Below are 24,858 nucleotides of genomic sequence, written 5' to 3'. Positions count from 1 at the left end.
GTCATCCAAGCTGGAGTACAGTGATGCAGTCATGGCTCACTGCATCCTCCTGGGCTCAAGCCATCCTTCCACTTCAGCCTCCTGAGTAGCTGGAACCATAGGCATGGGCTACCATGCCTGGTTAGCTTTTGTATTTTTTGTAGAGCAAGATTTTGCCATGTTGCCCAGGTGGGTCTTGAACTCCTGGGCTCAAGCGATCAGTCCACCTCAGCCTCCCAAAGTGTTGGGATTACAGATGTGAGCCACCATGCCCAGCCCCAAAGCACACGTTTGATTATATGAGTTGCCTGTTCAAACAATTTCAGTGCGTCCTGTTGCATAACAAATTCTAAACAACTTATGACATACAGAGCTTTCTGTTCTCTGATCCCAACACCCATTTCAGCTTTGTCACCCACTATTTCTTTTCAGATGCCTTATGGCCCAGCCATTCCCCAAACACCCGCCCCTGCCTTTGCACACGCCCTTACCTTTACCTAGAGAGTGCTTTTCCTGATACTTTCCTGATACTTTACCTGCCTTTGAGATCAAGCTCAAAAGACAACTCTGCAGCCTTCCTGGACTCCTGGGGTAGAGAGATTTAATCTCTCTTTTCCCTTTCCCCTCCATGGTTGATAAATGCTCCTCTGCTTAAGCATTTAGAACATCAGAAAGCATTTAGAACAACAGGGTGTGCCTGCCTCTCCCTGTCAAGGGGAGGGCCAGGACTCTTTTCCATTTACTCCATTCATCTTACTCACTTTTTCCTCTCTCACTTCCCTCTCTTCCTTCATACTCACACCTAAGTTCCCATTCAGGTTAAACCCAGCTACCACGTATTCCACACCTGTACTTGAACAGTTAAAAAGGACACAACTGTGAAATGTAATACTATCTAGTAACCTACCACATACCTATGGTATAATCATTTTATCACTCTCTTAAATGACTATCTCACACCTTTTTCTGTGACCCCAAACTTCCTATAATCCTTCTTCCCCTGATAAACTTGCCTCTAACTCATTGAAAAATAGAAGCAATCGGAAGACAATTTCCTCATTCCTCACTATCTCACCTTCCAATTCTCTTGCATCTGAACCCACATCCTCTGCTTCTACCCAAGACCTAGCCCTTCACTTTCAGTCTGGATCCTGTCCCCTCCCCACTTCCCAAAGCTCTTGTAACGATCCCCTTCCTCCTCTCTGACATCTCTACCTCCCTTTCTATACTGGACCATTTCCATTGGTCTACAAACATCATCCCTCTCTTTAAAAAATATCTTGGGCTGGGCACGGTGACTCACGCCTGTAATCCCAGCACTTTGAGAGGCCAAGGCAGGCGGATCACGAAATCAGGAGATCGAGACTATCCTGGCTAACACAGTGAAACCCCATCTCTACTAAAAATACAAAAAATTAGCCAGGCGTGGTGGCGGGCGCCTGTAGTCCCAGTTACTTGGGAGGCTGAGGCAGGAGAATGGCTTGAACCCGGGAGGCGGAGCTTGCAGTGAGCCGAGATCGCGCCACTGCACTCCTGGGCAACAGAGAGAGACTCGGTCTCAAAAAAAAAAACAAAAAAAAAACCAAAAAATATCTTGACTCTTCTTTCCTCTTTAGTTATAGCCACTCCATGTCTCAGCTGTCCTTCCTACCAAAACTTCCCTTTTTATAATCATCTTTAATAGCTATCTCTAATAGCTATCTCCAGTTCCTCATCTCCCATCTCAGCTCAGCCTATTCTAACTAAGCATCCGTCCTTTCTGCTCCACTGAAACTGGTCTTATCGTGATAACAGTGATATCCAAGTTGTCAAATCAGATTGTCACATCTGTGTCCTCATCTGGCTTTACCTTTTAGCAGCATTTGATACAGCTGATCACTTTCTCTTCCTGGAGACACTTTCTATCCTGGCTTTTGTGACACCTGCTCTCCAGGTGTTCCCCCAACTTTTTGGATCCAAAGTCCCCTTTCCCTGGGTCTCCCCTCTTCTCAATGTTAGCATGTTTTACAGTTCAGCCGTGAGACCTCTTTTCTTCTCTGTGTCTGCTCTACTGATTTAAAGGCCATCTCTGTATCAATGACTACCAAATTTATTCACCCAGTCCTGATCTCTCGTCTGAATTACAGACTGACATGCATACCTATATTCTGAGGGGCATTTCAAACTCAAGATATCTAAACCAGAACTCTGAATGTCCGCCTTCAAACAGCCTCCTCTCCAAGTCTTATTTGTACCATTAAATGTCCCAGTTGCTCAAGCCAGAAACCCAGGATTCATCCTTAATTTCTCTTTCTCCATCCCCCTCCTTACTGCCCTGCCATTGAATCTGTCAGCAAACCCTGCCGATTTTACCTAAAAATACTCCCCCAACCCATCTATTTGTTTCTGTCTCCATTGCTGCCATCATAGCCCAAGATACCATCATCCTTCCCATGCTACTGCGAGTCTCCTAACTGGCCTCCTGGCCTCTTCTCTGGCCTTTGGAGATCATTCATTTTCTACTCAGCAGCCAAAAGAATCCTCTAAAAGCATAAATCAGAGCATATCACTGTCCTGCCTAAAACCCTGAAACAGTTCTGTGTCGCACTTTGAATAAAACCCCACTCCCTACCCAGGCCTAGAGAGCCCCCTGTGGCCTGGCCTCTGCTCCCTCCCCGACACCTGCCGTGTCCACCCTCCCCCTTGCTTGTCCCTGGCCACAATGGTGCTCTTTCTTGCTCCTCAAAGCCTACTTTTTTCCCACCTGAAGACCTTCATAGCAGCTATTTTTTTCCTTCCAGAACACTTCCCACCTCTCATCCCACCCTGTTTTATTTTCATCATAGCACTACTCACACGTTCCGTTGCTTATTTATTTATTTTTATTATCTGTGTCTTTTACCTAGAACAAAAGCTTCCTGAAAGTATGGACCTTACTGTCTTGTGCTCTGTTGCCTCCTAGCACCTGGAGCAGCTTCTGGCACATAGTAGGTGTTCAGCAAAGGCTTGTTGAAGAGATGAATGAATCCTGGTGTTCTTTATGATAGGTACCATTCTTGACACAAAATAAGTCCTCATATATTTGTTGAATTGACAAACAAGTCACTCCAACTACACTGGATGCTTCTTGAGAGGACCAGAGACCTGTTTTAGGTTTCCTTGATTCCTCCACGGCACCCAGCACAGCGCTTAGAACTCCCAGGTGCTTGGTATGTATATCTTGTTGGATTTATTCTTCCTCACAAAGAGGAAGCCAAGAGTCCTGCTGTCTGCTTCACAGATGCCATTTCTCTGAGAATAAACATGATGTGAGACAGATGTCACGAGAGCAAGGATAAACTGGATAGGACGCCATAGGGGCTACTCAGCCATTCTCGGTTGGAATGGCGGGAAAAGGAGGTCTGCCCGATGGTATTTTCCTATTTCAGCCATGATGCTACATTACTTTTTGGTACATGTGTTACAGGGCGCAACCTACATCCTGGTGATGGTGGATCCAGATGCCCCTAGCAGAGCAGAACCCAGACAGAGATTCTGGAGACATTGGCTGGTAACAGATATCGAGGTAAGCAGGCCAAGAGGCACTCTCTGACTCATTTGGGGTTGTATCTGGAAGATTATCATTCAGTGCAGTTCCCACCTCTCATCTAGGAGGGTTGGAGCAAGGACTTCTGTGTCCCATCTCCCCCAGCGCTCAGCTATCAGAGCTCTCCCAAGTTTTCCAACAATTTCAAAAAGTGTCCCAGGGCTAGTGGTATGCTGGTAACCCAGCTTTCTAGAAGGGTGGGGAGAGTCCTGATTTCTAGTGTTTGCTGATTTTTATGGTATAAATAAATACTCCTACCACGGGAGTGGTGATTTAATTTCAAGCTCCTGATGATTTAACAACTGACTCACACTGTTTCTGAAACGTTAACAATTGGCTTCAGCACACCACTGGATTTGGGGGCACCGAGGGGATTCTGAGACGTGCAGGTGGCAGAACTGGCCAGGGGAAGTCCTGGAGCTCCTCCCCGTGATGGGGCACGTGGCATGAGAGAGGCACAGCCACTTCCTTTTCTTTGTGTACAGAAACAAGTGGCCGCCTCTCATCTTTGTGTCTTTGTCATCACGATAATTGTGAAGAAGCCTGGCTCACCCTCTTCACGGAGGGTCCTCAAATCTGGTGGCTTGTTTTTGCCATTATGTGGGAGGGAAAGGCTGTGTTGCCAAACAAGTTTTGGATACTCTGGGTTGAACTGAATTCATTCTGTTTCTCACTCAAGGGCTTTTGGAGCTTTTACTAGTCTAGTATGCTCTATATCATATACACTGATTTCCCAGTTGCATTTGATTATTGAATCCTTTTGTTCATGAGTGCCTGGCAGTGCTCTTTGGGGAAGTCCACACTAGCCTCAAACAGTCACGAATCTGTGCCTAGAACACCTGCAGATGGGTTTTGCAAAGAGTATACAAAGGCGTCAACTCTGTAAGATAGCGGGAACTCAGAACTAGAAAAACAAAGTTGGGATGTGGTTTGGACCTTGGCTGGCTACCAACTCAGTGACCTCTGTCGGCTCCTCTGGGCATTTCGTCTTGCTCTGTAATATGGGAAACACACTGCTGACTTGCTGTGATTGTCGTGATGAGCCAATGACTTACGGGAGCACTTTGGAAAACAGACGATTCTGCAACTATGAGGAGTTTGTGTTTTTCCTTCTAGAACTGTGGGTGGAGGAAGGGGTTTAAATCCGAACTAGCTTCTGACTATCCTGAGCAAGGCAGGGTTCTCGCACCCACTGGGTGGGAGTAGGGGGGTGAGAGGGTAGTTACCCTGGCAAGCAGCTGGTGGCCCCAGTGACCAGGGCCCCTCCCAGGGAGCTCAGGTGGACAGCCATCCTCAGAGGCAGCCCTGCCCATGGCCCTGGAAGGAGCTTCCTCAAGGGAGACCCAAGCAGCAGCTTCGTGGGCAGTGCCGGAGCCACCTCTGTTACTCCACACACTTCCCTGGCCAAACACCGCAAACACACAAAGGGGCAGAGCTGGGAGGTTTGAGCCATCAGGAAGGAGAGAGGAGCAGTCGGCATGAAAGAACTGGCATCTCCCCCTCACGCCCCAAGGCTAGAGCGTTGTCATTTTCTGAACTTAGGCCTCCCCAGCGGTCTCAGGGGTGAAACACTCAAGAGAGAAGTATTGCTCTGAAGGTCACATTCACAGCCACCCCAGGCACACAGGGCTTCCTGTTAGGGAGCTCTGCTCAGAAGTCCTGAGGCCTAAGTGCAAAAGCAGTTAGGGTGGGTTGACTTCAGAATTGAGAGGACTTGGGACCATGAGGCTGCCTCTCTTCCAAGCCTGAAAACCCCCGACTCCTCCACTCGCCTCACCCCCATACTCAGAAGGGACCTCTTACAGGAGCTCTGTGCAACGAACATGAATTTAGCCTCAGCAGCCCAGCTTAGAAGTAGAACAGGTGGCAGGTGACAGGTGGCAGCTGTCCGGCAAGGCTGCTAAGCCACAGAGCTTACCAGTGCCACCTGCCCGGGTGCGGCCCTCGGCTTTCCCGCTCAGGCCGGAGGAGGCTTGTGTTTCCGTCACATTTGCACTGCTTCCCTCGTGAGTGTTCAGCAGGAAGTGGCAGTGATATCCACTTGGTCCTGCCCACCTTCCCCAAAATTCCGCCAGCCACAGAGACGGTGTCAACCAAATTCATTTAGGTCTCAGATTCTAGACCTCGACCAGAGGATGTGAAGCCTCTGATCAAACCCAGAGTACTTCCTTTGTGTTGGTGTTCACCATTGCTAAGTGGATCTCAAACAGTTGAGTGCATTCGAATTGGCAGACGAGCTTGTTAAAATGCAGCTGCCTAGGCACTACCCCACCCGCAGACCTCGGTCGGTCTGGGGAGAACACGGCATTCTGGCTTAACAAGCATCCAGATGGGTTGAGCAGATTGAAGGAAGACCATAGAGCTGGGATGCCTCGGTCGTTCTTAACATCACTCATTTGTGGAGGAATTTTCAAGTGAAAAGCACTTTTAAAACTCCTGAAACTCAACACCACTTTGTGAAATAGACATAATCCTCATTTTATAGATGGCGAAAGCAGAGCCCAGAGAGGTTGAATGATGCCATCTCTTAGCTAGTGGGTTAGAGAGGTGAGTCTTCAATCCACGTCGCTTAGCCCCAAGTCACACGCCTTTCCTGCCGTACCATGTGGCCTGAGTTCACATCACATCTCTCCCATCAACTCCACTAGGACAGGGAGCCACTATCCCCTCTCTATAACGTGGAAGACATCATCTCTCTTGTTCCCTCCACCACCCCCGGCTCACTCCCGGAGTTCTTTTTCTAACTATCCTTTATGGGTAGATGCTTCCAGGGAACTGTCCCCAGTGAATACTATCTTGTTAAATAAAACACACTAGGTAAGTGTTTTGGACCCCATAATACTACACCCTAAATACCATCGTTACCCAAGCAGCCTCAGTAGGAAAGCCTGCCATAAAGTCTTTGCAGACAGAGAGTGACCATGGCCCTGTGGTTCACGATGACCACAGAAGCAAACTTGGTGGAACTTCAGCTGACCCTGATATTAGGGGGCCAGGTCTAACTGCATGGTGGATGAGGCCACGGCCATAGGAGCCCTTCAGTAGGGACAATTTTTTGACAGGCTATCTGGGTTGAAACAGGACAGCAACGAATTTTTAGGAATACAAGAAATATCTGTGGCACCCCCCACCTCCACTCCAAAGAGGGGCTGGCAGGGTTTAGTACGGAGTAGGATAAAGCTCTGGAACTTTGGATAACTTAAATAAAAACTAGAAGTTAGATGCCTGGCAGTAGGGACCAGGCATTAATTCATGGTACTCCTTTGTTCATTTAGTTCAAGAAATATATATAGAACACTATTCAGTATAGCACAGTGGTTAAGAGCAAGGACTCCGGAGCCAGACTGCTGTGGTTTGAATTCCTAATCTACCATTATTAGCTGTGTGATCTTGGCCTAGTTGCTTAACCTCTCTGTGTCTCAATATACTCACTCGTAAGCTGGAGATAGTAGTATGCCTAGCTCACACTGTTGTTATGAAGCTTAAGTGAATTATTTTAAGGAAAGTGCTCAGAACAATACCCAGAACACATAGTAAGCTCTACATCATTACTTGTTGTTATATTATTATTATTGCTGTAAATCAGGTAGCTAGGTTAGCAGTGGCGACACAAATGCAAACAAAATTGAGGAAGGCTCTGCCCTCACAGGGCTTTATTCTAGAGACCAAGGAAGGAATCTGCAGCACAGTGGTGGTATTACGAGACCCCCAGAGGCTGGCTTGGGGTGGAACTTCCTATACCTGTGGGTTTCCATCAACTCAGGAACAGGACTAGGCTCCAGTCTCCAAACCCGGCCAGGCTAGGACAGGCAGAGACAGATACATAAGGTATGCTATCCCACTTGGCTCCCTCTTTGAAAGGTTCTCATTGAGCAAGAAAGATTTCTAACTGAGCATTGACAGATAACATCTTTCTCCCCGACTGCAGTGTCCTTAGCACTTCCTTAAAGATGATCTTCAGTTCTGATTCCACCTAACTAATAATCTTCATGCTGAAAGCTCATTAGGATATCAATTAATTTGCATCATTCATTTTCAAAGAAACACTTATTGGTTCATCTTTTATTTGTCTCTGAAATTAATGTTCAGAGCTTTTCATGCAGATATTTTCATTAGACTTTTTATTGTTAATGGGAATATTGAACACAGGAAGATGGTATATTAATACTTTCCACAAAGAATATCATGATTGGTGACAAAGAACACTAGAACAATTAAGGAGACAAGAGTATCTTTTTTCTTCCAAAAAAGAAAATCTTCCTAGAAACCGTCAATGATTCTAAAATTTGCCCTGAATATCTTTTTTGTTTTAAGAAAGAAAAGGAAATTGGCAAGTTCATGGTTCCCTTTCATTCAGTGCCCTCAACCTTTGGCAACTGTAAATGCAACCAGTTCTGGGTTGAATTAAAACGGTCTCTAAAGGGTCATTATTTTGTCTACTTTTCTGTAGGGTTAAATTTTTCCATAATTAGAGGTTTTTTCCTAAGGGCTTCTAAGTGCTTTAGGTGAATAAGATAATGGGAAATCCAATAAACAGGGCAAGAATTATAGCTCCCTGCTTTCTAGTTATGTGGGTAGCACATGCCAGGACACTTGTGTTTGAGTGATCGGTTCCACTGCTGAGCGAGTTGTTTGACCTCTCTGAGACTGCAACTTCGCCTCTGTGAAACTGACAGAAATCCTCGCTCTTCAGGGTGGAGACAAGGAAAAAGGAAATTACATATGCAAAGAGGAGAAGCCTCCCTAGAGAGAGGCACTATAGGAAGCGGCACGTGTATCCTTGTTCCTAATCAATGGAGCAGCAGAGCCTGTAGAAATTTAAATATATCGATAAAAATAATGATATAATCTCATTTTCTGTATATCCAGAACCCCACTAATGATAATAAACAGAATAAACAATCTTTATCAGGCCTGCAGGTTCAGATGAAGAGGTCAAACCAAGGAAATGGGATTAATAATGACTTCTTTCTTTGGAGCTGTATTTGCAGTTTTGCCACTGATATTTGTGCAGTTTCCTGCGCATGCGTTGACCTGTACTGTGAGGATCCATTTTAACTAATAAGCAGCTAAAAGGCATGACTTAGGCTTCCTAACACGTAGGTTCAGATCTATGGGCCATAAAGAGTGCTTGCTGATGGAGACAGCACAGAGGTGGCCATAAACCAGGTGATTATTAACCAGACTTGTATGTGGCCACCCTGAAGGGAAAGGGAAAGAGCTTGGACTTTGGGTCAGATGAACTACAGGAGGTTCCAGGCTCTGCCACTTCCAGGTGGGAAGGACCTCTAAGTACATTAGGTGAATAAGATAATGGGAAATCCAATAAACAGGCCAAGAATTATGGCTCCCTGCTTTCTAGTTACGTGGGTAGCACGTGCCAGGACACTTGTGCTCGAGTGATCGGTTCCACTGCTGAGCAACTTGTTTGACCTCTCTGAGACTGCAACTTCGCCTCTGTGAAACTGACAGAAATCCTCACTCTTCAGAGTGGAGACAAGGAAAAAGGAAATTACATATGCAAAGAGGAGAAGCCTCTGAGGCTCAGTTTCTTCATCATTAAAATGGGCATGATAATAATATCTATTTCCCAGCGTTCAATGAGATTAAGCCTTCTGACACAAAATAGTAGGACCTTGGTAAATGTAATTATCTCCCCTACAACCCCCAACTTTGACACCTGACCATAGCAGCTACTTATGATTTAGCAAATTCCCTTAGACAATTGGACTCAAGTTTTGCAAAGTAAAAATTCTAGACAGTGCCCAACACAGCTCATCCTTTTGCCCTTTGAAACTAGATGAGTCCAGGCCCAGCCTGGAGGACCTAACATGACTCCAGCTGGCTTTTGAGGAAACCAAAGCATGTTGGGGCCTGGAAGCGTTCGGTCAGTCCCATCATTCCACCTCTAGGGATCCCCTGTGACCTCCTGAACCAGAACAGGCTCCCTGGAGCCATCCCAGGCCACAGCCCAGGTGTGATGCTGGGCTGCAAGTGACAGCCAGGCCTGTGGTGCACTGCCCACATTTGGGGCTGCAGCCCCTTCGTCTCCAACATTTCCCACCTCTGTTTTTAACAGAAGCCAGTGCCCCTGCCATCTCCTTATCACTCACAGTCCCACTCTGCTGTCATTGTCCCGCCCTAGAGATGCTTTTGCTCCCATTCAAAATAATTTAAATAAAATGTTGCTACAAAGAGGAATATTATCTTTTGATGAATGTTTTTAAAGCCCTTTAGGTTTTCATGGTAATTTGTGATGTGAAATTATTTGGAGATAAGAGCCAAATTAGCTCTCGTAAGCTGAGGTCGCTGTGTCCTGTTATCCATGTGAGCAGTGTTTAAATATAATCAGCCCTTAGACTAATGCAGCATAATTGTTCATTTGAAATAGCTTTTTTTCACTTCATTCAATGAGTCATTAAAATATTCAAGGGATAATGCAGTGAATTGGAAATGAATTTATCATATTATCCCATACATACTGTAGTGCTTCAGGTAACTAAGGAGAAAGAGAGAGAGAGCGAAAGAGAGAGTGAGGATATGAATAAGGTATACATGCAGGAAGGGAGCCAGTATATACAGGAATATTGTAAACAAAGCTTTTTCGTTGGTTTGTGGCAAGCGTGTATAGAGAAGCTGGGGTGAAAAAGAAAGAAAATGCTGTTCTTCTAGGAGGTTTCTTTCTCTCTCTCTCTCTCTCTCTCAGCACTCTGAGATTCTGTGCTCCACCACAGCTCCACTGTTAACTTATTTTTATCAAATATGTTTATATCAGAAAGTCGTTATGGAAACCAATTCTGCCATCCAGGAGAATTCCTGGATCAGGCAGAAAACTCACTCTTTCTTTCTCTTTCTCTCTCTCTCTCTCTCTCTCTCTCTCACACACACACACACACCCCTCCATGAGACACCCCAAAGGGAACAGCACAGTCTCACTCACCCAACTCTGAACTCAGCTCTGAGGGGGCAGCTGGTGGCTCCTGGCACTCCTTCATGGGCAAAGCCAGAAAATGTACAAGACCAGCAGCCCAAATCCACCCTTGCCCTGACATGAGGAACCTGGGCTTTTCATTGCCCTCTGAGCCTCAGACACCCACCCCTGAGCAGATGCTCTTAGGAAGCGATGGGGTTGGCGGTGGGGGAGGGGAGAGGGAGAGGGTGGGCAGCATCTTTGAAGCATGGTGATCCTTCCTCGGTCTTAGAAAGTTCTATCTGTTTGCATTGTTTATGCCACTGGAATAATGTCTTCTGTTCTGGCTGCAGTAATTTAAGAGGGATAGTGATCAGCATAGGAAAGCAACCTGAATGGTCAGGTTCTGTAGAAACCACATCAGGTCAGCAGCAGCGGAAAGAAGTAGGAAAGACCAGCCTATTGGAACAACTATGGACACATGAGAAGGAATGGCCTTTAAAGAGTTAAGGAAATCTCATTGGAAAACAGAAGAGATCTTGCTGGACTCCACCAGGCAGAATCAGGACCAGTGGGGGAAGTTTTCCAGGGAAGCACATTTTGGTCCCTTATGAGGAAGAACTTTCTAAGAATTTGAACTGTGCAAGAACTGAGCACATATCCCACTGAGGAGCAGGCTTTTATTAATGACAGTAATTATCCATGGGTGACCCAGGAAATTTTCCCACTGGGTAGAAGGCTGGTGCAGGTGACCAGTAAGGTGTGCCCCTTGGCATCTCCAACAGTGTCTCCACCTGGCATATTGTCTCTCCTGGCCACAGATACTCTTCCTATAGCTCATATCCATAGAACATATTAACAACAACAATAACTAAAGAAGAGAGAATAAAAAGGAGGAAAAGGAAAGAGGGAAGAGGAAGAAGGAAAATAAGAAAAACATCATTGATGCACTTGGCAAGTGATGCCAAGTGCTGTGCTTTACATAAGCACCTCATGTAGTCCTCATAAAAGAGGGAGGTAATGGAGATAAGAAATTGAGGCCCAGAGTGGGTAAGCAACTTGCCCAAGATGTCACAGCTAGCAAGTGGCTGCCTGAGATTGGAGCCCAAAATCTACATGCCTACTCATGAGGCCATATTGCTGCTCCAGAGTCCAAACGGGTTCCACACCCACTACCTAGGCCCAGCCCAGGTGACAGCTTATATCGGGGCCATGTGTGGGGGCTCAGAGGTGGTGGTGCTGGTGTAAGCAGTTTGGTTTGAGATTGGTGGCACCTCTACCTCTAGCCACACCTGCCTCAGCCATGCACAGCTCTGGACCAGGGCTCCAAGGGCAGTGTGGACGCAGGAGATTGATTCTCTACTTACGATGAGCAAATTGTTTACCTCCCTGAATCTGTTTCATCATCTGTATAAGAGGAAACTAAAGTCGACCTCACAGGAATGTTGAGGATTTAACGAGATAACATTTGTGAAACACCCAGCACGTAGCACCTGGTGCTTAGTAGTTGCTATGTATATGCTGGCTCTGTCCTCCTTCCATCCTTTACCACCCTCAATCCTCCATAGGAAACTTAGAAAGTCGAGCCTTCAATGGTACAAAACGTATGTCACTCCCAAGAGGTAGGGCAGGGCCTGGCCAGGAGAATGAGCTGCCTGTGTGGTTATCGCTTTAAAGACCTTGAAGGACAGAAGCCACCAGTGGGCATCAGACTTAACAGGTAGCCGTTAGGATTGATTGTTTGACCCACACTGCTCTCAGCACTGTGGCTACTAATAAAATACAATAAATAAAAAATCAAATCAAATCAAATCTGATGAGTACATTTTAGGGATTTAAAATGTGGTTTTTCTGCTGCCCAGTTGGAAAGACAAGGCCAACATATAGGAGATAATGAGAGAGCAATACTCAGTGGTTTAGTCAACTCCAAGTGGGCTTTTTAGACTCAAATTGCTGTGGGAATTGGGAGCACCCTCCTCTTCTCGGTGAGGCAACTCCTCCTACTTCAAGGCCCAGCTCAGATGTCACCTCTGCCGACAGGCTTGCTCTACCACCCCCAGATTGAGTTAGTCAGTCCTGCTGTGCTGCTGCCACACTCAGTTAAACCTCAATTAGTGCCCTCATTATTATTTATGAGTCTCTTTTCCCTCTTAGACCATGAGTTCCTGGAGAGCAGAAATGTGTCTTCTTATATTCTTAGCACTTAGCCCAGAACATTAAGTGCCCTCAGTAAATGTTGAATTAATGAAGGCATGAAGAAATGAATGAATGAATAAAGAATGAAGGAAGAGATGGGTGAATGGGTGAATAGAGGTGAGTAGGTGAATGGATATAGGGATAGATGGAGGTTGAATAGGTGGGTGGTTGGTGGATGGATAGATGAATAGATAGATGGAGGGATGGATGGATGGATGGATGGCTAGAGGTTGGGTAGATGGGTGGGTGGATGGTTGGAAGTTGGATAGGTGGATGGACAGATGCATGGATAGATAGATGGATGGAGTGATGAATGGATGGGTGGAAGTTGGGTAGGTGGGTAGATAGATGGATGAATGGATGGATAGAGGTTGGGTAGGTGGATGGATGCATGAATGGATGAATGGATGGATGGATGGATGGATGGATAAAGATTAGGTAGGTAGGTGGATGGATGGATGGATAGACATTGGTTAGGTGAGTGGATAGATGAATGAATGGATAGAGGTTGAGTAGGTGGATGAATGGATAGGTGGACAGAGGTTGGGTGGGTGGATGGATGGATGGATGGATGGATAGAGATTGGGTAGATGGATGGATGGATGAATGGATGGAGGTGGAGGTTTGGTAGGAGGACAGATGTACGGATGGGGTGGCATCACTCTGTAATGACTTCACAATGTAGATAAGAGTTGACACTCTGTGATGACTTCACAATGTAGATAAGAGTTGAAATTATGAGCAGGGCTGGAAAAGTCAGAGGACACAAGCAATTGCATTTCAGGAAAGGAACAGTGTAATTCAAAGCTCAACATTTGAATGGGGTACAAAAAAAGAATCATAAACATAAATTAAAAGACAAGATGGGTAACTTAATTGAGGCCCTTGATTGTTATAGATGTCTCTAGATTGTTATTGGAAACATCTACTAAGAGGTTCCCCTCCTATAATCTCACCATCTACAAAAATGTGAATCTTTCCTTCATGGGATGATTTCTCTAAAATCTAAATAGGATCATATTGCTTTCCTACTTGAAGAACTGCAGTGATTCCCCAGTATCTCAGGACGGAGACCCCTCTCCCCAATGTGTTATTCAAGACCTTTGAGGCTCTGAACCCTGCCTGCCCCACAACCCTCGTGTTCTCCTGCTGATCTGCTTGTAGTGTCTCAGACCTGCTCAAACCTTCTAGGCCTCTGCGGACTATTACCTGCTCTGCCCCCTCTTACAAAAAACCTTTCTGCAATCCACAAACATGCCATTGCTTTAAATGAGTTAAGATTGCTAAATGAATTACACCTCCAAGGTCCAGAAAGAGCTTAGATTTGCAATCACGAAATCATTTCCAGAAATAGGGAAGGAAAATGTGGATTCCCAAATTTAGGCTGGTAAGTGTAATATCAGTCCTCATCAAAACATCAGAATTCAAAAACAGTTTAATAAGCAGATGGTCTGAGACAATATAGAAAAGAAAACAGTGCACATTAGGAGTCAGCATAGATTCACCAAAAACAAATCATGCCCGACCACTCAGATTTCTTTGTTGGGAAATGCACTGACCCCTTGGACCAGGAAGATGCTGTCAGTAAGCACAGTACAGCTTGGCTGAGCCAGGCATTAGAACAAGTCAATTGTGGTAACCTTTTGGCCAAGGGGGAGAGATGTTGCTTCAATGACTTTTGTGTTAGGTGGGAGTTTGTGACTTGTCAACAAATCTTTCCTGAAGAGGTGACAAATGAATTAGTACCAATCTTCAAGTTGGTCCCTGGTGACATGCTGCAAGATTCTGGCCTGAGTGCCTCACCTTGTTTATATCTTTTTTTTTTTTTTTTTTTTTTTTTTGGAGACACAGTCTTGCTCTGTCACCCAGGCTGGAGTGCAGTGACATGATCTCGGCTCATTGCAACCTCCGCCTTCTGGCTTCAAGCAATTCTCCTGCCTCAGCCTCCTGAGTAGCTGGGATTACAGGCACATGCCACCACACCTGGATAATTTTTGTATTTTTTTATAGAGACAGGGTTTCACCATGTTGGCCAGGCTGACCTCGAACTCCTGACCTCAGATGATCTGCCCACCTCAGCCTCCCAAAGTGCTGGGATCACAGGTGTGAGCCACCACACCCAGCTACCTTGTTCAGTATCTTTATGGATAGCATGCTCACCAAATTTTAGGTCAAAGTTTCAAGGAATAGCTAATATGACGGGTAACACAAAACAGTTAATTTTGGCAAATCAAAAGGATGTGCCTGCATTGAGAAATTTAAATTTAATAGGGATTAATCTAAAGTTCTATATTTAGGTTCTAAATCAATTGCACACATACAGAAGGGGGAAGATCTGGCATGTCAGAGGTTCATGAGGGGAAAAGATCAAGAGGAGTTTTAGCTAGTTTTGAAGCTAATTTTAATATAAATTTTAAGCTAATAATAGAATGTCAAGCCACAGTGCGGGAGTTGAGACAGTTAATATCATCTTAGGCCACATCAATAAAAGTAAAGGTTTTAGACCATTGAAGAGCTATACCTCTCCTTTCCGTGCATCTATCAGACCCCTCATTCATTCATTCATTCATTCATTCATTCATGCAGCATGTGCTTAACACATTTTAGGCAACAGGTTTCATTCAGGCACAGCAGATCAAAAAGTTTATGCAATCAAATCCTTTTTAAAAAAAAATAGACTTTATTTTTTAAAGCATTTTACGTTCATAGCAAAAGAGAGCAGAGTACACAGCGTTTCCATATACCTGCTGCCTGCTCCAAGTCTCCTCCACTATCAACATCTGGCACCACAGTGGTATGTTTGTTATAATTGATGAACTTAATGCTGGCAATCGTGGCCGGGCATGGTGGCTCATGACTGTAGTCCTAGCACTTTGGGAGGCCAAGGTGGGAGGATCACCTGAGGTTGGGAGTTTAAGAACAGCCTGACCAACATGGAGAAACTCTGTCTCTATTGAAAATACAAAATTACATGGGCATGGTGGCACATGCCTGTAATCCCAGCTACTCAGGAGGCTGAGGCAGGAGAATCGCTTGAACCCGGGAGATAGAGGTTGTGGTGAGCCAAGATCGTGCCATTGCACTCCAGCCTGGGCAACAAGAGCAAAACTCGGTCTCAAAACAAAACAAAACAAAACACTGGCGATTGCTAACAATCCATGAACCTACATCATTATCACCCAAAGTCCATAGTTTACATTAGGGTTCACTCTTGATGTTGCATGTTGTATAGGTTTGGACAAATGCATCATGACACGTATCCACCATGACAGTAACATGCAGAGTAGCTGACCTGCCCTAAAAGTCCTCCGTGGTGACCTGTATGCAGTCACATCCTTTCTGTTAAGGAGCTCCCTGTCTGGTGAGGGGAGCAGAGGAGAAAAATCAATGACTCCATTACAGAGTGGGGAGTGTTAGGATGGAGTTGAGTCCTGAGAACCGTGGAGATGAGAAGGAGGCGGGGGGGAAAGTTCCCCAGAGAAGGAAACCTGTGAGCAGAGTGGGAATTCACCAGGCAACCCCGTGAGGACAGGGCAGCCGGGCCGAGGGAATAGCAGGAAGGAGCTGGCGTGTTCCAGAATCAGATGGGGACCCGTGTGGCTGGAGCAGGTGGTCATGGGGCAGCATGGAAGAGATGAGCTCATGAGGCAGCAAGGGAGACCAGGGAGGATGGTGGTTCTAACCATTTGTTAGAATCACCAAGGACGCTGCACCCAGACCAGTTAAATCAGAATCTCTGGGGCTTATTTTTAAGGCTCCTCAGGGGATGTGAATATGCATCTGGGTGAAGGGAGGAGGAAATGGGGCGTTGCTGTTCAATGGATGTAAAGTTTCAGTAATGCAAGATGATTAAGTCCTGGAGATCTGCTGTACAACACGGTGCCTATACTTAGTAGTACCATACTGTATGCTTAAAAACTGTAAAGAGGGTGGATCTCATGTTAAGTGACCTTATCACAATAAAAAAGAAAGAAAGAAAGAAAAAATGTGCATCTGGGGTTGAGAACCGCCAATGTCGGGTCTTTATCCAGGCCTGGGCAAGGAGTCTGGCACACAGACTATGGGAGGACTTCCAACAGGAGGTAAAAACTGCCTTGCATTTTTGTTGTTGTTTTCAGGAGACAGGGTCTCATTCTGTTGCCCAGGGTGGAGTGCAGTGGTGCAATCATAGCTCACTGCAGCCTCCAACTCCTGGGCCCAGGCCATCCTCCTGCCTCAGCCTCCTGAGTAGCTAGGACTACAGGTGCACACCACCAGGCCTAGCTATTTACTTTTATTTTTTATAGATATAGGGCCTCACTATGTTGCCCAGGTTGCTCTTGAACCACTGGCCTCAAGCAATCCTCCCACCTCGGCCTCCCAAAGTGCTGGGATTGCAGATGTGAGCCACCGCACCCAGCCCCTGCCTTGCACTTTTAAAAGATCTACCTAACTGCTATGTGGAGTGGCCCAAGACAGCTGTAAGAGACCATTTTGCTCCTTTGAGAGGGATGACAGTGACTTGCACCAAGGCAAGAGCCGTGGCCATGGAGAGAACAGCCTCAGAACCCCTTGTGAGGTTGAGAGCCAACAGGACGTGCCAATGAATTAGACGTGGAGGGTGAAGGATGGAGCGAGGATGGCCCCTGGCTCTGGGGCCTGAGTGAACAATGGTGCCCTTTACTGAGATGAGGATACTGGAGGCCTGGCAGGTGAGGAGACAAGGGGGAGTCTCAAGCTCTGTCTTAGACATGTTCACTCAGAGATGTCTTTTATTTTATTTTAATTTTTTATTTTTTTATTATTATTTTTTAGATGGAGTCTCACTCTGTTGCCCAGTCTAGAGTGCAGTGTTGCCATCTCAGCTCACTGCAACCCCTGCCTCCCGGGTTCAAGCGATTCTCCGGCCTCAGCCTCCCGAGTAGCTGGGATTACAAGCCCACAGCCCCACACTTGGCTAATTTTTGCATTTTTAGTAGAGATGGGGCTTCACCGTGTTGGCCAAGCTGATCTCGAACTCCTGATCTCAGGTCTGCTCACCTCAGCCTCCCAAAGTGCTGGGATTACAGGTGTGAGCCACCGTGCCCAGCCAGAGGTGCGTTTTAGATTTTAAGTGAGAGATTGAAATGAGCCTGGAACTCCCAGGAGAGGCCAAGACAGGTGGCCTGGCTGTGGGATACGAACGTGATATTTGCAGCCAAAGGGCTGCTGTGTCTTCAGGGGCCCAGTGTGTTGTGTCTGGAGATATTCAAGGAGAAGTCGTCTGCCAGAGATTGGGCAAGAGGTCGGATTAGATTGGCCCTCAGGTGCTGCGACTTTATAAACAAGGTTAACCCCAGCCCACCTAGAACAGAGCACCATCCTGGGAGGAGAGTGAGGAGAGGCAGGGAGGTCTCATGGTACAGGGCCTTGGAGGCCATGAGGGGTCTGCTCTGTTAAGCAGGAGACTGAGTGATATTCCAGAAAGAGCTTGGGGCCAGGATGGGGAAGACATGTATGCTGGGCCACTTGCTAGCTGGTGATGCTGCTCTAGTCTCTGCCGCTCTGTGGGTCTCTATTACCCTACCTACAAACAGAAACAGGGAGGTAGATTTTGGTGATAACACCAGGCTCTGACAGTTTATAATTCCATACTTGATACTCCACTAAGCAGCCCTCGACTTTTCTTTCTGCCAAAATGTTCGTACGCACAACACACTCCCCTGGGCCTCCGAACACATAAAACAAGCTCCAAGTTCCCCACGATTCCCTGCGCGCTTGCTCTCCCAGTAACAAAGTGTCTTGGAGCACCGATGAGAGTGGCGTTATTAGAGGGAGAATGTGGAAGCCACTCTTATTTATTTTTGAAGGTAAATCCCTCACTGGAGCTTTATTATTAGCAACACCTGCCTGGGAACCTACTTCTCTAGTGATTTGTGACCTGTGGTTGGAACCAGTGTCAAGTCAGTGTTGCAAAGCTGAGCTACAGACCACAGAAGACCAGAGTGGGCCCTTGAGCAGGGGCGAGGCCTGAACAGCTCTCATTTTAGGACAAGGAGTCAGCTAGCAGCTTTGGGCAGAAACTGGAGAAGGACAAGCCCCATGGCAGGAGACGTGTTGGGGGCGGCTAGACGAATCCAGGAGTGCTGGGTGAGAGACAGGCTTGGCACGGGGCTAGTGGGGATGGGTGGGAAGGCCCAGGGGCTTCTTGGGGCTCCCCTGCCAACCTCCACCCAGAAAGACCACGGTGGACCTGGTGTGGAGAGATCAGAGACTCAGGGGCAAATCAGCCAGTGGCCCAGAGTCAGGAGAGAGCAACACCCTCCTTCTGCAGCGGGTTCTGTTGCTTCACAGAGAGACGAGGAGGAGGAACCCACAGTCCAGAGCGTTTGGGAAGAATCTGGAGATGCTGGGAGGTGGGGGGAAGGGCAGCAGGAAGGGACTTCAACAGGGTAGAAGGACAGATGCCCAGAGCTCCCTGGGCTGCTGGCCCATCAAGCCCTTGACTAAGAATTGGCTTTTTCCTTTCAAAGAGGATGGAAGTCACTGTTTTCTTGTCTCAGTTGATGAACAGATTCTGGGTGGCAGGAGTCACCATAGAAACAGGTGCTATCTTAAGCAAATGAGCCTTATTAACCTTAAGAGTGGTGGAGTTTTCACAAGATTGCACATATAGGGTAGGAGGGAGAGCGGAGTTTGGTGGGGGAGGGCCACAGTGGCTGGGAGCCGGGCTGCTGTGGCTCTGGGTGTGGAGGCATATGTGTGTGCATGTGTGTGCATGCATGTGTGCATTGCATGTGTGTAGATGCCCATCTACGTGTGCTTTTGCAAAACCATTTCCCAAGGGGTAAGCTCAGGTTCTGCCTTTTCCCTAAGAAATACACATTTCCCCCCAACAAATCCTTCATCTCTTTGGGAACCAGCCTGAAGGCAGTAGAGGCCAGGGTCCCTGACGCTACCGCTCACCCTTGACCCAACTACTTTCCCCTCCGTTTCTGCATGCATCTTCCTGTCTACTTCACACCAGGAACAGGTACCTCCCTGAGGACCTGGCAGCCAGGAAGCAGGGACCTCTTTGCTCCACAAGGCAGTGTGGTACAGTGGTGGGTACAGGGATACTGACACCAGGTGGACCTGGGTCCATACAACTGCTCTGTGACTCTGAACCAGTCACCTGCCTCTGTGAGCCCCAGTCTATAAAAGACACCATGCACCCCATAGGGCTGATGTGAGGCTCAAGTGAGATCATGCCTGTCAACCTGAAGTCTCTCCCCAGCCCTCCCCGCTGTGACTAGGGACTCACTCTTCTCAGGCACAGCTGTGACTGCACAAAGGTTGTTAATGAACCACAGGGTTAATCTTTCCCCAGCATGATCTCACTGGTCAACAGATTTCTACTCTCCATGAGTTCTGTGCTCTGCTAGGTCCTGGGGGAGGTGTAGAAGAAGGTTAGGATTAAGAGCCTGCCCTTGGGGAGGTTGGATGGGCAGGGAGGGTGTGGAGTGGCAGAGTTGGGTGGGGCTTCGAAGGTGGGTAGGATTGGGGTAGGCAGGGAGGAAAGTGTCCAAGAAAAGGGGGGCATATATTCATCTCTTGAGGCAAAGGCAGCCAAAATCTGGACTGTTCCTAGGTTATGAAAGGTTATGTAAGAAAAGAAACTGGCATTCTCCCACAGTAGGAGTTGTATGTACTGGCTCCAAGAAGCACGTCTGCTGCCCTCTGCAGCCCCTCCCTGGGCAGAACACTCAGCTCTGGGTATCATGCCACCTGCCCCAGTCCTGCTGTAATCCCAGGGAATAAACCAATACTCTTATCCCAGAGGCTCTGAGGAATCGTCCTGAGGCTTTGCAATGGAGTTCCTGCAGCCTGATGTGCGGTTTGCCCAGGGAGAGAAGACAGAGCCAGCCTGCCCAGGGACTATGCCAGGGTGGGCACAGCAATGAGGGGACATTTATTTTCCTTTGCCATGAAGAGTAAACAGTCACAACACATGCCTGAAACGGGGACAGGGCTGATGGCACAGATGAGGGACGCTTCTCTGCATCATAGATTTGTAGACCGTAGAGCTAGAAAAGCCCTTGAATCCTTCTGGTTCTACCCTTCTATTTCATGGATGAAGAAACTGAGGTCCAGGGTCATAGAAGCTTATCAGTGCAGAGTGTGGACCAGAATCAAGGTGTCCCAACTCTTAATAGCAGCATGATTTACAGTCCTTTGAGTATATACCCAGTAATGGGATGGCTGGGTCAAATGGTATTTCTACTTCTAGATCCTTACACCACATGTTCTCACTCATAGGTGGGAATTGAACAATGAGAACACTTGGACACAGGAAGGGGAACATCACACACCAGGGCCTGTCATGGGGTGGGGGGAGTGGGGAGGGATGGCATTAAGAGATATACCTAATGTAAATGACGAGTTAATGGGTGCAGCACACCAACATGGCACATGTATACCTATGTAAGAAACCTGCACGTTGTGCACATGTACCCTAGAACTTAAAGTATAATAAAATAAATAAATAAATAAAGCAAAATTTGGCATTTTGTGAGCCTTACCTGGCCCCTGCCAATGACTGCAATTTTAGAAGTTTCAGAAAAGTTCTCCCAATTCACCCATCCCCAGCTCCCAAATTATCTTCCCCATTGGCTTTAGAGGTGCCTAAAATTCCTTAATAGCAGGAAAAGCATTATAACGTAATTGAGAATAAGGCTGGAAAGGGCTAGTCACATGGGGAGAGTTCATGAACTGGCTTAAGCCCCAAACTCCAAGCAACAGTAAACAACACTGGACTTTTGGCTGGGCCACTCAAAGGAAAACAGAGCAGGAAGCTACCGCACAATGACAGAAAGTGAGAGGTGTGGAAGGGAGGATGGCAGGAGGGGGAGGTCAAAGGAAAGGAGGGTAGGGATCTCCCCTTCACTGTGTCTCCCTGCAAAGTCCATGCACATTCCTCTGCACCAGCTGCTCCAAAACGGGAGGCCGCTCCCTTTCCCAGTATTTTTATTGTATCCAGGTCTTAATTCATAGATATGGCCGGGCACGGTGGCTAACTCCTGTAATCCCAGGGCTTTGGGAGGCTGAGATGGGCAGATCACTTGAAGTCAGGAGTTCGAGACCAGCCTGGCCAACATGGTGAAACCCCGTCTATACTAAAAATAAACAAATTAGCTGGGCATGGTGTCGGGCAACTGTAATCTCAGCTACATGGAAGGCTGAGGCAGGAGAATCACTTGAACCTGGGAGGCAGAGGTTGCAGTGAGCTGAGATCACGCCACTGCACTCCGGCCTGGGTGACAGAGTTAAGACTCCACCTCAAAAAAAAAAAAAAGAAAAGAAAAGAAAATTTATAGACATGACTGAGTGATGACACAGGGAGACCAATGCCATTGAAGAAAGTTTATTACTCACAGTTCCCAAGAGGAGGGACGCCAGGCCATGCCACAAAGGGCTCTGTGAGGAAACATCAGGGTCATCAGGAAGAGGAAAGCATGGCCTGGAGCCTTAATTGTGGGTTCTGCAGGAAGGAATGGGAATGCAGGTGAGCAAGTTTGAACAACTTAAGACTAGCTTCTTTGCATAATGTCAGCAGGCTCTGTGCCACAGGGGTGATCTCTAGCTGTCTGGTAGCTGGCCCTGGGGTGATTTAGGGCAGGGGGAATATTGGTTTGGTGTGTGAGAGTAGATAAAGGAGGTGGTTGGGGGAACGGGCTCTGGATTCGTTAGTTTGTGTACGGAAGGTGTGTTCACCGGCAAGTTGTTTACTATCTCTCTCTAGGAATTTGCTAGCCCTGGGAAGAGTATTCTCTCCAGAATTAGCAAGGCTCCAGGATGTGAAAGCATCATAAAACCCAGAAAATAAAAAGCATGATGAATACACCTAGCACCCCCTCCTATCTGAGTGCTGTTCTTTTTTGAAAGTTCTGCTCAAAATCCCCCTCATTCAGGATGCCTTCTTGATGACTCCAAACCCTCTCTCCTTCTCTGGCCTCCTTCTTAGGACTCAGTCTGTGCCGCACAATTTAGCACCTGATTCCACGCTGCCTTGTTTCCTAGTTGTCCCAGAGCACTTGCCCTAGTTTCCCAGCCCCTGGGGAAGACTCTCCTCACCTCCCTCCTGCACCCGTGCACAGCCAGCCCTGAACCCAGAGCACTGCTATTGGCGTTGGCACCAGCCCCTTCTGGCCATCATCCTGGTCAGGGCACTCACTCTGACTACCTGACTTTTCATACTCTCATCTCAGGACACTGAGGACCAGGGAGATGAACAATTTGACTCAAAGTCAGTGAACTGTCATGATACACTGCATCATTGCCCCTGTGATGGACAGCAGCAAGACTCTCTTCCCCCGGTACCTTCAGATCACATGGACCCTACAGGGGTCTGCCAGCAGCCTCCTCCACCAACTGACCACCCACTGCTGCTCACCACCAGCAACTTACTTACTCCTACCTCCAAACCTCTTCACTTACTATCCCCGTCCCCGAATATCCTTTCCCTTCTTCTCTCCCAAAACAAAGTTATTCTCAATTTCCAAACCCTGCTTAAAGGCCACCGCATCACCTTTAGACCTGCCCTGATCTCTTCTGCCAATGAGTTCACTGACTTGGAGTCAAGTTGTTCATCTCTTTTGGGCCTCAGTGTCCTCCCAGGTAAAGTGAAGAGCTGGCCTGCATGATCACCTGGGCCCCTTTTGTTGGTGGTGGGTTTTGTTTGTTTTTTGGGTTTTTTGCACTCAGATATTCTGATTTGGGTTTGTTTTTCTTTCTATCTGTCTTTTTTTTTTTTTGAGACGGAGTTTCACTCTTGTTGCCCAGGCTGGAGTACAATGGCGCAATCTCAGCTCACTGCAATCTCCGCCTCCTGGGTCAAGCGATTCTTCTGCCTCAGCCTCCAAGTAGCTGGGATTACAGGCATGTGCCACCATGCCCGGCTGATTTTGCATTTTTAGTATAGACCGGGTTTCTCCATGTTGGTCAGGCTGGTCTCAAACTCCCTACCTCAGGTGATCTGCCTGTCTTGGCCTCCCAAAGTGCTGGGATTATACGCATGAACTACCGTGCCCAGCCAATTTGGGTTTTTTTTTTAATTTTTATTTTTATAGATTTAGGGGTACAAGTGTTTTTAATTTTTATTTTTATAGATTTAGGGGTACAAGTGCAGTTATGTTGCCTGGATCTATTGTGTAATGGTGAAGTCTGTGCTTTCAGTGTACCAATCACCCAAATAGTGTACATCATATCCAATAGGCAGTATTTCATCCCTCTTCTGCCTCCCTCCCTCCCACCTATTAGAGTCTACAGTGTCCATTATTCTCTGTATGTCCATGCGGAGCCATTGTTTAGCTCTCACTTGTGAGAACATGTGGTTTTTTGCTTTCTGTTTGAGTCATTTCACTTAGGATAATCTAGGCCCCTTTTGGCTCTAACCATCTTAGTTGCTGACATTGTCTATACAGCTCTTCCTTGGTGTGCAGCAAGTGCTTCTTAGGCAGCACGCAGGCAGAGAATAGGGCTTTTGAGCCTGGCATATCTTTCCCTGAGAGCCAGCACAGAGGGCTGCCCGGAAGAAGCCTTCCCAGCTGCTGATTACTGATTGCACTGTTGACAATGATAGTAGTAAGAGACAATTCCGCTCAACTTAACAATGATTTACTAAGCACACCTTCTGAGTTCAGCACTCTGCTGGGCACTGTATGGGGCTCTAGAAGGGTAGGATTAAATTCCTGACCTCAAAGAACTCAAAACCCAGTGGGGAAATGAATTACACGTACACGTGCAAACACACACACACACACACACACACTTGAGAATTGCTGAGAAAACTGGGCAAATCTATAGGTTCAATAGTCTGATATTTGTACCAGTGTGAGTCACTGCTTTTAATCCCTTAATTTGGATTTGCCAACATTAGACTCTAAGTGTCTGCCAACACAGCAATGTGAGGCCACCTGTAAGTATCGAGCATCCGCCATGTTGGAGGACACTGTGCTGGCCACTTTGGGCTTGGAGAGCATACCTTTGGGATTTGTTCAATACCATTCCAATTGTAAACATTCCCACCTTATCAACCTCTTAACCACAGAAATGCTCAGAAATTCTCACATTTCAGTATACAAACACACCTCCTAAAATGTCTTTGACACTTAGAAGCACACACAAAAAAATCTTATCCATGTGTGTTGATTTTTTGGTTCAGAAAATAAGGTAAATTCATTATTTTTGTACTAACAAGTGGCATAAAATA

At 46.8% G+C, this 24,858-nt stretch overlaps 1 protein-coding gene across 3 annotated transcripts in view; it reads left to right on the top strand.

Annotated features, from left to right (window-relative positions):
• The window catches only part of PEBP4 (phosphatidylethanolamine binding protein 4), a 226,979-nt gene that overhangs the window by 119,791 nt on the left and 82,330 nt on the right, over nt 1-24,858 (top strand). For all 3 annotated transcript variants that reach the window (XM_054498212.2, XM_054498210.2, XM_054498211.2), the window contains exon 4: nt 3,425-3,523. In XM_054498212.2, the coding sequence (XP_054354187.1) occupies nt 3,425-3,523 (99 nt within the window). The remainder of the gene's footprint in view (nt 1-3,424; nt 3,524-24,858) is intronic.

Source organism: Pongo pygmaeus, chromosome 7 (genome assembly GCF_028885625.2).
Source record: "Pongo pygmaeus isolate AG05252 chromosome 7, NHGRI_mPonPyg2-v2.0_pri, whole genome shotgun sequence".
NCBI classification, from domain to species: domain Eukaryota; kingdom Metazoa; phylum Chordata; class Mammalia; order Primates; family Hominidae; genus Pongo; species Pongo pygmaeus.
Note: the sequence above shows the minus strand (reverse complement) of the source record. Positions and strands in the feature narration are given on the sequence as shown.